At 46.6% G+C, this 12,126-nt stretch overlaps 8 protein-coding genes across 8 annotated transcripts; 4 read left to right on the plus strand and 4 right to left on the minus strand.

The window, feature by feature from the left end:
* Nucleotides 1-969: 969 nt before the first annotated feature.
* Nucleotides 970-1,395, plus strand: PEX2_090850 (uncharacterized protein; the record flags this gene model as incomplete). The annotated part of the gene is made up of 1 exon (XM_016746355.1): nt 970-1,395. One exon carries the CDS (start codon nt 970-972, stop codon nt 1,393-1,395), a length of 426 nt encoding a protein of 141 aa, XP_016597144.1.
* A 518-nt stretch (nt 1,396-1,913) lies between these two features.
* PEX2_090860 (uncharacterized protein) lies at nt 1,914-2,585 on the plus strand (the record flags this gene model as incomplete). Its single annotated transcript, XM_016746356.1, has 1 exon — nt 1,914-2,585. One exon carries the CDS (start codon nt 1,914-1,916, stop codon nt 2,583-2,585), a length of 672 nt encoding a protein of 223 aa, XP_016597145.1.
* Nucleotides 2,586-3,220: 635 nt separating this feature from the next.
* Nucleotides 3,221-3,703, minus strand: cgnA (collagen triple helix repeat protein; the record flags this gene model as incomplete). The annotated part of the gene is made up of 1 exon (XM_016746357.1): nt 3,221-3,703. One exon carries the CDS (start codon nt 3,701-3,703, stop codon nt 3,221-3,223), a length of 483 nt encoding a protein of 160 aa, XP_016597146.1.
* Nucleotides 3,704-5,060: 1,357 nt separating this feature from the next.
* On the minus strand, nt 5,061-5,657 carry PEX2_090880 (GNAT family N-acetyltransferase; the record flags this gene model as incomplete). Its single annotated transcript, XM_016746358.1, has 1 exon — nt 5,061-5,657. One exon carries the CDS (start codon nt 5,655-5,657, stop codon nt 5,061-5,063), a length of 597 nt encoding a protein of 198 aa, XP_016597147.1.
* A 661-nt stretch (nt 5,658-6,318) lies between these two features.
* Nucleotides 6,319-7,091, plus strand: PEX2_090890 (uncharacterized protein; the record flags this gene model as incomplete). Its single annotated transcript, XM_016746359.1, has 3 exons — nt 6,319-6,450; nt 6,500-6,985; nt 7,044-7,091. 3 exons carry the CDS (start codon nt 6,319-6,321, stop codon nt 7,089-7,091), a joined length of 666 nt encoding a protein of 221 aa, XP_016597148.1.
* Nucleotides 7,092-7,215: 124 nt separating this feature from the next.
* On the minus strand, nt 7,216-8,160 carry PEX2_090900 (SDR family NAD(P)-dependent oxidoreductase; the record flags this gene model as incomplete). The annotated part of the gene is made up of 2 exons (XM_016746360.1): nt 7,216-8,051; nt 8,109-8,160. 2 exons carry the CDS (start codon nt 8,158-8,160, stop codon nt 7,216-7,218), a joined length of 888 nt encoding a protein of 295 aa, XP_016597149.1.
* Nucleotides 8,161-9,036: 876 nt separating this feature from the next.
* On the minus strand, nt 9,037-10,087 carry PEX2_090910 (proline racemase family protein; the record flags this gene model as incomplete). Its single annotated transcript, XM_016746361.1, has 2 exons — nt 9,037-9,722; nt 9,781-10,087. The coding sequence occupies 2 exons, from the start codon at nt 10,085-10,087 to the stop codon at nt 9,037-9,039; spliced, it is 993 nt and encodes a 330-aa protein (XP_016597150.1).
* A 786-nt stretch (nt 10,088-10,873) lies between these two features.
* PEX2_090920 (Ornithine cyclodeaminase/mu-crystallin) lies at nt 10,874-12,004 on the plus strand (the record flags this gene model as incomplete). The annotated part of the gene is made up of 1 exon (XM_016746362.1): nt 10,874-12,004. One exon carries the CDS (start codon nt 10,874-10,876, stop codon nt 12,002-12,004), a length of 1,131 nt encoding a protein of 376 aa, XP_016597151.1.
* Between the last annotated feature and the right edge of the window lie 122 nt (nt 12,005-12,126).

The following is a 12,126-nucleotide window of genomic DNA, read 5'->3' on the forward strand; positions in this document are numbered from 1 at the left end:
AATTTTTTTATGGGGCTTCCGGGGTTTCGCCGGTCATTTTTATGGGGCTTGCGAAATTCAACCTAAACCGGAAGATTGCATATCCAAGTGGCATTGTAACAATATATCTTGCATACGAATACTATGACTCCATATCGTGACAGGAAATCCAAGTTGCTTTACCGAATTTTTCTCCTTAACGGAGCTAATAAACATAGTTGAGTCATTGATTGTTTCACGCAATTTTCATAGGGATACAACCACTCAAAGCTACTATATGTTGAAGAAAGCCATTTTCCAAGTTCGTGGCTCGCTGTCGCATTTCTGAATTTGTATACAGATGCAGATGCTTGGCAAGGTTTACTATGCCATATTGCAGGGGGTATTCATGAACAATATATATAAATCCAGCGGTAACCTCGGTACGGCCAATTGTCTTGTATTGGTCTAGTATATAGTTTTCTGATTTATAATATTCCCATTTATCTCATATTTCACCCTTCCGATAGAAGATTAAAAAGTGCCCAAAAATATATTTGCCTATACGATGTAGGAATTGGAATCTCTTTTTCATTATATCAAGCAACAAAGCTGCCCAGGTGACCCCGCTTCATTGTCTTGAGTCTTTGTTGTTCGCACAGTGAGGTCAATGACGACTGCTTTGGTAGAAAGCGAACAATAGTCTTTGTACTTTGTCCCTGTAGTTGTTCTTTGAATTAGATCAAATAAGTGCCGACTCCTATAGCATAAATACTGCCGATGCCCCCTTTTCGAGTACTCACCAGACGAAAATTTATTGACTTCTACATCATCTCAATGCTTCAACTCGGGCTTTATCGGATTTTGCGGATTTTCTGTATTAGCCTTGAGTTTTGGTTCAACACCGATCAATCTGCCTTCCCCGAAAGCCAAGTCCGAAGGAGAGGTAAGCCCTCAGAACCAGTCTCACTTGAAACCCTGACTCCTTTCTATAGTGCCCCACAAGCCGAAATGTTGTCCTCTGACTCAATCGAACTGCAAAGCTGGGAGGAAATCTACAAGGAAGAGTGCCTTAGTTTCAAGGCCAGTCTGGAGACCCAAGCTCAGATACTAAGAAACGACCCGGAAAGCCAAGGAGTGGATCGTATCAAGGATGTTCGCAAAGAGCTAATCTCACTTTCCCACCAGGCAGAGCGAATTAAAGAGGCTGCATTTGAGATGGTCGAGCAGACCCCCGATAGTGTGTATGTCCGCAATGCAATGCCTGAGTGGCTCTCCACCCGATTCGGAGGTCCGTATCTAGAACAGGTGTGTATTAGCATGGAGTACAGCTTGGACCGACTGGCATTCGAACTTAGATTTGACCCGTCAATGGACCTTTTGGTTGCCGGACACCTCGAGCAAATGACCGATGATATTGAAATGGACTTTCTTTAGGTAGTGCTAATGCATTCACTTATTCATTACTTCTGATAGATCTTCGAAATCGTGACAAATAAGGACATATCTTCTTTGTTGATCTCTTTTTGCGATGTTTTACTTCATGCGTCATACTGAGAGCATAAAAGCCGTAATAGTACTAGTAGCTTGGAAGCTTCAGGCATCCCGCGCCTGATGTGATAATTAAAATTAATCTCTGCTCTTTCTCTCTCCTCTCTCCATATCTTCTCTTCTTTCATCTTGATTCATCGTTCTCCCATCTCTCACTAATTCACTTTCTTCAACACGCACACCGATATTTTTTCATCAGATCCTACCATCTCTAGAGGTTGTCAGCCTCTCCTTTTTACTACATACTCAAGTCCACTAGCCTCTTCCGCAGATTTTACATCTTGGAAGTGGGACTGGCTTAACCAACCACAGCCCAGTACCACAAAGCCTCCAATATTGCGGGGCCAGGTTTAGCCAATCACAAACTACTCCTTTCGCCATCCAAATATACACCTGCATTCACAATGGCGACCAAGAATAGTACCGACTATCTAGCCAGTGACACCGAACCCGACTCCAAAATCACCAAGGCTAGCCAACTACCTAGCCTCCTAAACGTTGAGAATCTTGATTCTAACGACGTCGATCCCGAAGATGACAAGGTCAACATCAAAAACGACCTCCTCCATAGTGCAGACGTGGGTACACTAGACACACAAGGGTCCAACCTACCAAAGTTGACTCAAGTCATAATTACAAACGTGCCTCGACTGAAACACAACTCGAAGGACCTAGACAGATGGGCTCTCCGGGTGAGATACGCACTGGGACAACTCCGACTGCAACACTTGATCAACAGCAGTGTTCCCCGGCCAGCTAAAGGCCAACACAACTTCAACAGATGGGTGCAATGGTCACGTACTGTGGCCAACTGGCTATATCTCCAGGTCGACGAAGACATCCAAGAGCAGCTTCAGCGTCTCCGCAAGATACCCAGCAAAGCGGATGTTTTATTCGACAAAATTATGAAGGTGGTTCGAGAAAATGACAAGACTGCCAATGCCGATATAAAATTCCTCAAATACGACAGCCAAACGAGAGCAGACCTGAAGGCTGTGAGGAAGTACATTGCGGCACACAAAACTCCGTTCCACTTGCTTGGTTCGAACCTGCTCCCCGTCTCTTCTTTGCGCTAGCTATATTGCGCCTATTCGCTCGATCCTTGACTTTTCAATCAACAGTGATATTTTTAAATCAGCTCCTATTACATCTATTATTTCAAGTCCTATCATTATGGTACTAGTGCTAGAAACATTCGCAAAAGCCTATGATAGCTATTTTGTATGAATCAATCGTTCAAAGAGATAGTAGTAACACATAGAACTTGTGTCTCTAAATTACGGAGAGGAATCTTTTCAAAAGTCAACTGTCATTCTGCTATAGCCTTTTGCCTAGATCTAGCCTTCTTCATTCAATCCTTTCCAATCCACCAATTCATTAGTTAAAAATTCATTCATGAGCATATACAGTTCGTGTCCTCATGCAAACCATGCCTTTCCTCCAAATACAGGACAAAATGAGCAAACAATCCCACTTTTAGTCCACGAAGAAGTATCCAATTCACTCCTGCTGACCAGTGATAGCCTTGGTATCCTTGTCCCGAGCGTGGTTCAGTCCGTTGGTAGGGTAGTTCTGGTATGACCCATATTTTTTAGTTACCATAGCTCTGGTACTTGCTGTTCTGGGAGCTGGGAGTAACCTGGGCTTTGTTGACTTCGTTATTGTCGCTAGCCTCACTCCGATGGACGTTCCCGATGGTTCTGGGGGTTGTCTAACGGTAGAGTTCCTGGCGCTTTTGGGTTGAGTGCCACTGACCGTTGGCATCAGTCCAGCCATTTTGGTTGTTGTTGTTCTGACCATTTTGATCGTTGGCGTGGAATTGGCCATTCGCATCGAGCCAACCCTCCTGTCCATTCTGAATATTTTGGTTGTTCGAGTGCCACTGACCGTTGCCATCGATCCAACCATTTTGGCTGTTTTGCTGACCATTCTGGTTGTATTGGCCGTTTTGGTTATTGTTGTCACCCCACTGGCCGTCTTTCTCAAGTTGCCCATGCTGATTGGTTTGGCCTTTTTGGCTGTAGCGGTCATCGCCGTTGTTGGGAACGAACACGCCATGCTGCCACTGACCCTTTCGGTATTGTCCACTCGGGTCCCATTGACCGGCCAGATCGTTGGGGTCTACGGGACGTGCGAGGACGCCTAGTGGGGAGACAGCCAAAAATAGGAGGCTGCTGATGGTGGAGTAGCGCATCTTGGAGGGAGGTGGTCGAAGAGATTCAAGAAAAAGGAGAGGATTGTTGTGTTTAGAGTACTCTTGCGGTTCTGAGGTTCTCGAGGTTATTTTTATTTGAGAATGATTGTTGAAACCCGGTTCGTCGGTCTCTATTTATATTTGTGCACCTCCAGCCCCCAGAATTGACATTATACAGCTCCAAGGTGCAACTCAATAGCGTTAAGAGTTTTTGACAAGAATGTCTGAGGTCGGCTCATGCCATTCCTCAGCGAGGTTTGATGAGGATTCGTGCTGCAAGGGGTACCGGGGAAACGTGTAGTTGATAATAATACTGCCTTGCGGGGGATAAGCCATCGGGTGTATAATGATCTCAGTCGGCTGTAAGAGATGGGGTAGCACACGCAATACAAGGTACAAAAATAAAGATTAAATTTCCCGTGTGGATATTTGAAGACTTGCATGATGGATGAACCTCGCGCGTGGATCCCGTCCGCAAGGGGCGTGTTCACATTCCTTGACGATCACCCGCGGTCAAATAGTGCTGATCTTGTCTGGCTAGACAGATCGATCACGCTTAGGCCATCTCAATGCATATGATACTCTCTTCCATGTAGTTGACAACCACTTGAGGGAATTTCACGTTGACCATACACCACACGGTGAAAGACTCATAGTATAGTGAGATATGTGAGACATGCAGGGTGATGTTGATTTCATTATTAATGGCTATAGAGATTCAATCTGATGTCAGTGTTTGAGCTGGGGAAAGTTCAATCCGGGAAGTTTCGGTCTGGGTCCCTCACTAACAATGACTATATCATTCACCATCATATGTGTATGTTCTATCTCAAATATCCTTTGGTGATAGCACCGTGGACAGATTATCTCCCCACGGCATATTGACTCGATATTCTTCACCAAGAGCTTATGTGCACGGTCGAGACTGGAGTGTTGGGCCGAGTCTGGATCTACCCTGAAGACACGGAGCCCTATTGTCAGATTTCATAGTCTCTCTGTAGCTTAGCTTCTACAACTCTCTACTCAATCAATCTCACATTCACCATTCACTTCGACGTAGTCCTCTCTTGACACCTATGTTTATTTCAACACTCGGCATCCATGTAAGAACTTTGATTTTGTTCGTAGCTGGACTGACAAGAACCAGCTGCCTCAAGAACCCCTCTCCGGACTTTTTGCAGCCACTATCAGATGGGGGCCGAATATATAGCCAAATGCCATGACAAATGAGAAGTATGATTTGAGCGAAAGGGTTGGCGGGATATTTACAATAACGTAAAATACTACGAAGTTACTTGAAAAAAATAAGTGTATCACAATGCGTGATAACCCCCCATAGAACAATAATGCTCTCGATTCAGTCAATATTGTAAATAGTCAAGTCCTCACTCATTCCCGGCAAAGCATACACAGCACTATCCTCTTCACCAAAAACCTTCAAAGACTTGAGTCCCCTATACTCCATCCCAAGCTTCTCCAAAGTAGCCCGACTCCGTTGATTCCCCGGCGAACAGAAACCAAACACAGCATCTACCCCAAGCGTCTTGTTCGCATACTCCAAGAGAGCCTGTGCTGCCTCGGTCGCATACCCCTTCCGACCTTCTTCAGGTAAGATGGAAAACCCGATATCCGGGGCAAGATAATGTGGATCTGGTGGAATCCCCTGCATAAGCGATATGGTTCCGACCGGCTTCAGGCCGTTATCGGTCTGTCGCGAGACCAGAAATATGCCGTAGCCATAGTAGGCGTAGATTTTTAAGACTTTGTTTTCAATGAATGAAGATGCCTTTTCTGGTGTGGTACATCCTGTTTTCCCGCAGGAGCTGATGAAATCGTCTGTATTCCAGAGTTGGACTAAGAAGGCGCAGTGGGTCGGGTCGGTGGGGTTGAAGGGGCTGATTTGGAGGCGCGGGGTGGGAATTGTGAAGCCCGGTGGGAAAGAGAAGCCCGGCATTGTAGTCTAGTAGTCTGATGATATGAGACTTGATTCTAGAGAGAAAGAATACACAACTCGTTCCAAGTTTTGGTGTATTTTCGTTTCTTTTATAGTTGCTTTCATGGGATATCAGATACTACCATAGCATCGGTAATGAGTCACAGTTTGGAGGCTGAATTCCAAGGAAGCTTAGCGCTGACAAGGCTCGATGGCCTATTTGGGTGTGTGGCGTCTTCGCTATCACCCTATGAAATAGAGAAAGGTGATAGGGCCAAAAGGCTGAATTTGAAGAAACTTCATCAAATCGCCTAGTGATTGCAAATATGAGGCCTTCGCTTGGTCATACTTGTATATATATCCATGGATCTGCATGGCCGTGAAGATCCGAGACCACTGCAGTAATGTTTTTCTGAACATTGGTGTTGATCCGAAGGCATATTTCAATGGTATCCTAACGCAAGTTCGTCCTTTGCAGATGTTGTAGTAGGCTAAGGACCGTAGTTAAGGTAGGAAATGCGGGGTGGTTAAGTTATCAATCACACCTGGGCATCCATGGATGACCCGTGGACCGATATTGCTTTCGTAATCAAGGGAGGCCGATTCCAAAGTTGTATGCTTTGCATCATTCGTTTCACGAGTTACCTTCTCGCTCGCTTTTGGCTGAAGGCAGATAAAAACCATGGACTTACAAAACGGCTGTCTCCGGGATATAGATCCTTCTGCTACCAACATCAAGAGGGAGATCAGTCGCTCAGAAGCTTCAACGATCTATGAAATACAGCTATATTGCAGGACGTATGCCATGAAGCTCGTAGGTATCATTCTCATTTGTGAGGATAGCACTGACACTGACGTATCAGTTCCATGACAACGGCGACCCAGGGTACACCAAAAAAGGTCGCGATCTGAATCGGTTTCGCTATGAATTAAACGCCTATCAAAAGCTCCATGAGTTTGGTGTTTGCGATCGCGGCTTTGTTCTGGCTTTTTATGGCTTTATCGATCGACATGGTCCATTGGCTTTTCATCCACCATTTCAACACATTTCCAACGATAGGTTCCAACCAAGGGTGATTCTACTTGAGTACTTGCCAAGTGCAGAACGACTCAACTGTGTGAACTATTCCGAACATCTCTTTCACTACGCAGTTGAAGGCATCAAAGAGATCCATGATGCCCTGGTTCACCACCATGACATATACCCGAAGAATATGCTTGTTGTCTCAGGTAAAAGGATTTTGTGGATTGACTTTGATGTTGCGACAACTTTCAGCAAGATGGGTCCTCGGGAAAAGGCCTATTGTGAATATGAAACCGAACTCGTCAAGAGCTTTGGGAACCTTTTGGTTTGTCTACCTTTCTTGCTTTGGATAGCCTTGAGTCACTGACAAATGAATTATTCAGAATGCCGACCAGGCGGAGGGTCTTGCTCCCAACACAAAATATTACTGATTCAAGGGCCTGACATGAAAAGAGGAAAAGAAACGAAGAATAAGAAATGGTTTTCAACAAAAGGTATTTGTAACGCAAACTGGTTCGTATAGCATTCGAGAATGGCGGTCACTTATGCCTTGTCTTATTGTCCCATTTTCATGCCGCCGTTGGCACAGACCACACTGCCAGTACACCAAAGACCATCAGGGGTACACAACATGCCAACAACACCCGCAACTTCACTAGTAAAAGCAGGTCGACGACCACCCATCTTCTCCTGAATCAACCGCTTCTGCTCATCAGTTAAGCGATTCATGGTGTCCTCATTATTCACATCCAACTTGCTCATAGGCGTGTTATCCTGGTAGCCCTGGATATCCTTCCAGAACTGCTCTCCGGTCGCAAAGTACATATCGCCAACAACCGGGCCGGGGTTAACGGCATTAACAGTCGCACGGTCAGCCAGCTCACGTGCCCAGGTGCGAGTCATCGCCTCAATGGCAGCCTTGGTACCGCCATAGATCGACTGGCCCACGAAACCGAGCGACGAGGATACACTGGAGATGCTCACGATGCGGCCGCTTCGGTCTGTTGGGAGGAAGGGAGCGCATGCCTGTGTGAGGAGGAGTGGGGCGAGGACATTGATCGCGTATTGCCAGTTGAAGTGTTCAGCCTCGATGGGGCCCTTAGTGGCGTCGTTCAGGTTCCGGTCTTGCGATACGCCAGCATTATTGATCAGGATATCGATTTGGAGTTTTCCGGAGGTGCTGAAATGTTCTTGTGCGGCACTAATGATGGCTGCCACGGCCTCGGCGGGCTTGCTGAGATCGGCTTGCACGCTCTCACATTTGATATTATGGGTTGTGGCTAAGGAGGAGCACAATGCTTCGGTAGGGGCGCGTGAGGACTCTGAAGTGAAGTTTAGAAGTAGTGAGCAGCCCTTTTCGGCCAGATTGCGGGCAATAGCTTCGCCAATTCCTGTGTAGATGGCGTGTTAGCTTGATCTCTTGGTATGCGGGGAAGGCTGTGATTTACCCCGCGATCCGCCAGTGACAATGCCTAATTTCCCTTCAAGTACTCGAGCCATATTGGATGTCAATGAAAGATATAGAGAAATAGAGAAGATGAGATTGACTCAGGAAGGATATACCCACCTCTTTAACTCTTTCACCTCTCTTCTCTTATTTAGCCGAGAGTTGACCCCCATCCCCACGGAGGAAAATTGCCCGTTGGAGAGTGACGGAGGAAATGCGGGATCGCGGGTAAATTCCACATTCGGCCCGAATTGACTTCAGCCGGTTATAACTTCAACATCCACAATAACTTTGGCGGGCTGTTATGAAACTTGGCCGTCAATTTCTGGATGTCATGTGCAATTTTTCAAACTTTGCACAACTATAGGCCTTAGTAGGGTATATAGTGCAACGCTGGTACACACTCTGGATCTAGAAATGCAGTGCAGTCTGGTTGTTTGCTGTGTTGGTACTGTTTACATCGTTTGCCGAGGTTGGAGCAGAGACCCACATAATTGTTCGACCCCATCAACTCCTGTCTTCATTTCCTCCCTGTTGCTGGAATCGTGGATTGAGTGCACTCTTTGCTTTCAAGAACTGGCTACTGACAACACCGACTCCATGGCAAAGAGTACACAGTCTGGTTTTCAATCACTAATCCTTCTGTTGAACAATAGAGTAGTGATTGCCGTACTCATTATTGTCAAGCAGTGCAGTGTTACCTTGGTATCTTACCATATCCATATCATAAGAGTGTGCTTCCCATTACTTGGACGTGTGCACTTGCGACATTCTATGACCCCTGCCAGTGTTGTATTTGTGAAAATGGCTGGGGAGAATAATGCTTCGGCTTCCTGATGCTGTTCATATATATATTCATCTTCAAAAGTTGAATTTTCGTTGTTATCTATGCTGTGCTTCTCGTGTATTGGTTCTGACAAGGAGAGCATTTACCCCTCAGTCACAAGCCACTGATCACCAACCCTGAAACCAGTGGGCCAAGGGTCAGTTGGATCCAAAACGTATTGCTTGAACGAGTTGATCCAAGCACTTCCCTTCACAGTTGGTTTGATAGCATCGTATTCCCCCACCTTCGTCGTTCCACGGATGTGACACTCAAAGGTACTCCCAATAATACTTCGGTGCGTGAAACGCTCACCAACAGCAAGCTGGCCGCGGGCATGTAGGATAGCCATTCTTGCACAGCTACCGGTACCACATGGACATCGATCGAGTCGACCCGGAGACACGACAACTGTATTTGTGGCTTCCATTGTCTCATGGTTCATAGGCTCTGTAAACTCGAGGACGCTCACTCCCTTGATGCTGGGATTTTCTGGGTGGATAGGGATATAGTCGGACTTATTAAGAGCGATCTTGATTGCTTCCCCGATTTGAATCAGCCTAGGGCTATTTTTGTGGTTGATCTTGATGCCAAGCCTTGTTACATCCACAACTGCATAGATCATGCCTCCCCAGGCAATGTCGAGGGTAATGGTTCCAAGCTCTGGGAGCTCGGGGACTTGTATCTGGTAGTCTAGCTTGAACACGAATGAGGGGACATTATCAAAGGCAACCGCCTTGACCTTCCCGTCCTCGCAGTCTGCATGAACGGTCACCAGCCCCGCTGGCGTATCTAGCGTCAACGTGGTCACAGGCTCGACCATCTTCACCATGCCTGTCTCCAGGAGAACCGTGGATGTGGCAATTGTGTTGCCCTCCGGACATGGGTGGGTATTCATCACTTTCCATAATCAGAAACCCGGCATCGGCCTTGGGGTTGGTAGGTGGTAGGACGAGATTTAGGCACATAGCAGAACGTCCTCGAGGCTCTTGTAAAAGAAGCTGTCGAATGTGATCTTCATTGTCCCGGAAGTGGACCAGCTTATCGTACATGGTGCTGCATCCTGGGGGATCCATAACACCGCCGGTAATGACATCGCAGGCTTCACCTGCGCAGTGGCAGCCCACTACTTGAATATGGCGGTTGAATCTCACCATGTTGCGAGGGAAGCAGATTGAAAGAAAGGAAAATGGGATTTCAATCCCTTCTAGAAAATATATTCAAGGATGCCAACGTTGTAAATATGGAGGGTGTTGCTGGGTATTTATGATGAGCTTCCATTTTCTGCAGACAAACAACATCGGGAGGAGCCCTGTAGGCCGTGGGACTTCCTATTGGTCATACAATATGGAGTACCGATAAGTATTTGAGAATGTATGGAAGGAAAATGCGGTGGTAGTCAACCTTGTCGGCTGGGTATCCGAACCCAATGGAGTGAACCCCAACTTCATATGCGGGGAATAGTAGAATAATCTTATCTATCGTATAAATTATCACGAAGGAGCCGAATCCCCATGTGATCGATCTTTATGGAAACGCCTGCACAAATAAGACAAACTTAGAACTCCTCCCCTGGTCAACCCTGTGTATCCAAACGACCTGATATTGGGCCAACTTACCATTCCAGGGTTGAAACTCGGTAGTCAGACAGAATGCCTGGCAAGGAGCGCCTATTATCTTATGCCAACACTGTCAGGCTGTGCTTAATTAGGACCTGCTACCTGTCTTCTCTTCCCCGCACCAGATCCAGGCTTGGTAACGGACAGAGGTTCCGAGATTTGTATCTAATTAATGCTTCCGGGAACCCTACCGATGGCTTTTTGTCAGCTCTTTATAGCTCTTCCGTGCAGTAGAAGTCTTGTCGCATCCCGATCACACTTTTGCTATACGGGGTCTATTACAGCACTACGCCGTCCAGCTCTCCAACCCTCGAATCTTCCAAAATGGCAAACATTGAGATCTTAGATAACGCCACCATCCATGACTTGTTGATCAACCTTTCTCGGGAAGAGGCTATCGCCTTGCGAAAAGTTCTCGAACAAACATTCGAGGACGTTTCAGTCGGTGGCGAGCGTCAGTACCAGCCCATGCCTAGTGTTACCAACCGAGCCAATGGACAAAACACTCTTTTCCGACCTTTTACCTCGGATTCAAGCGTCGGTGCTAAGATAGTCGTAGAGCCCGCACCGGGTTTTGACGGGAAGAAGGATCCCCTGCACGGAATTATCGTGTTGACAGACGGCAAGGGAAACCTAACGGCCATTTTAAGCTCCGAAGAGGTCACCGGGTACCGAACCTCCATGAACGCAATGGTTCCGTTCTGTTGGAGGAAGCATGTGGATAATATTGTGATTTTCGGTGGTGGAATGCAGGCTCTATGGCATACCCGATTGATCCTGACCCTCCGTGGTTTGGAGGTTCAGAAAATCACATATGCTAGTCCAGGCAAGGATCGAGTTGATAGGCTGATTGCGACTGTCACAAAAGAGAACCAAGCTCGCTGGAACTCAAACGCATCATTTCATTTCATCGACACCACCGCCACGGACTACCAGCGTGATCTTCAAGCTCTTCTGAAAACCGCTGATGCTATATTTTGCACGACGCCTTCTAAGAAGCCTCTCTTTCCTGCCAGCTACCTCACCCAGTGCCGCATCCGCCAACCCTTCATTTCAGCTATCGGTTCCTGGCTACCTGACATGGTCGAACTTGATCAAGCACTTTTACATCATGCTATTTCGGCTAGCGATGGGTACAACTCTATCACCAGAGAAAACCGGGGTGTTGTACTGGTTGATGATCGGGATTTTGCTCTGCAGAACTGTGGTGAGCTAGTCAACAGCGGAATCCTCGCGAGGGATGTTGTTGAGCTTGGCGAAATCATTGCGTTGAAGAAAGGCAAGGGAAGCCCAACACAGGACCGGGTAGAAAAGACAACCAAGTTTATTTCAGAGAGCTTCATTGTATATAAAAGCGTCGGTGTCAGCCTTACGGACCTGACAGCTAGCAATGCTATTCTGGAGCTAGCCAAGAACAAGCTGCCCCAACAGCAGTCACAAGCGCATGGAAATTGAACAAGGCAATACCTTGATAAATTTCTAAAAGATAATTTATTGTGCCATAAATTCCCTCTTCTGTTTCTTGTTTGAAAAGTGCTAATATCTGGTCAAGGGCTTGCTATCAAGAACATAGGCGG

The sequence above is a fragment of the Penicillium expansum genome, assembly GCF_000769745.1.
Source record: "Penicillium expansum strain MD-8 chromosome Unknown contig309, whole genome shotgun sequence".
Taxonomy (NCBI): domain Eukaryota; kingdom Fungi; phylum Ascomycota; class Eurotiomycetes; order Eurotiales; family Aspergillaceae; genus Penicillium; species Penicillium expansum.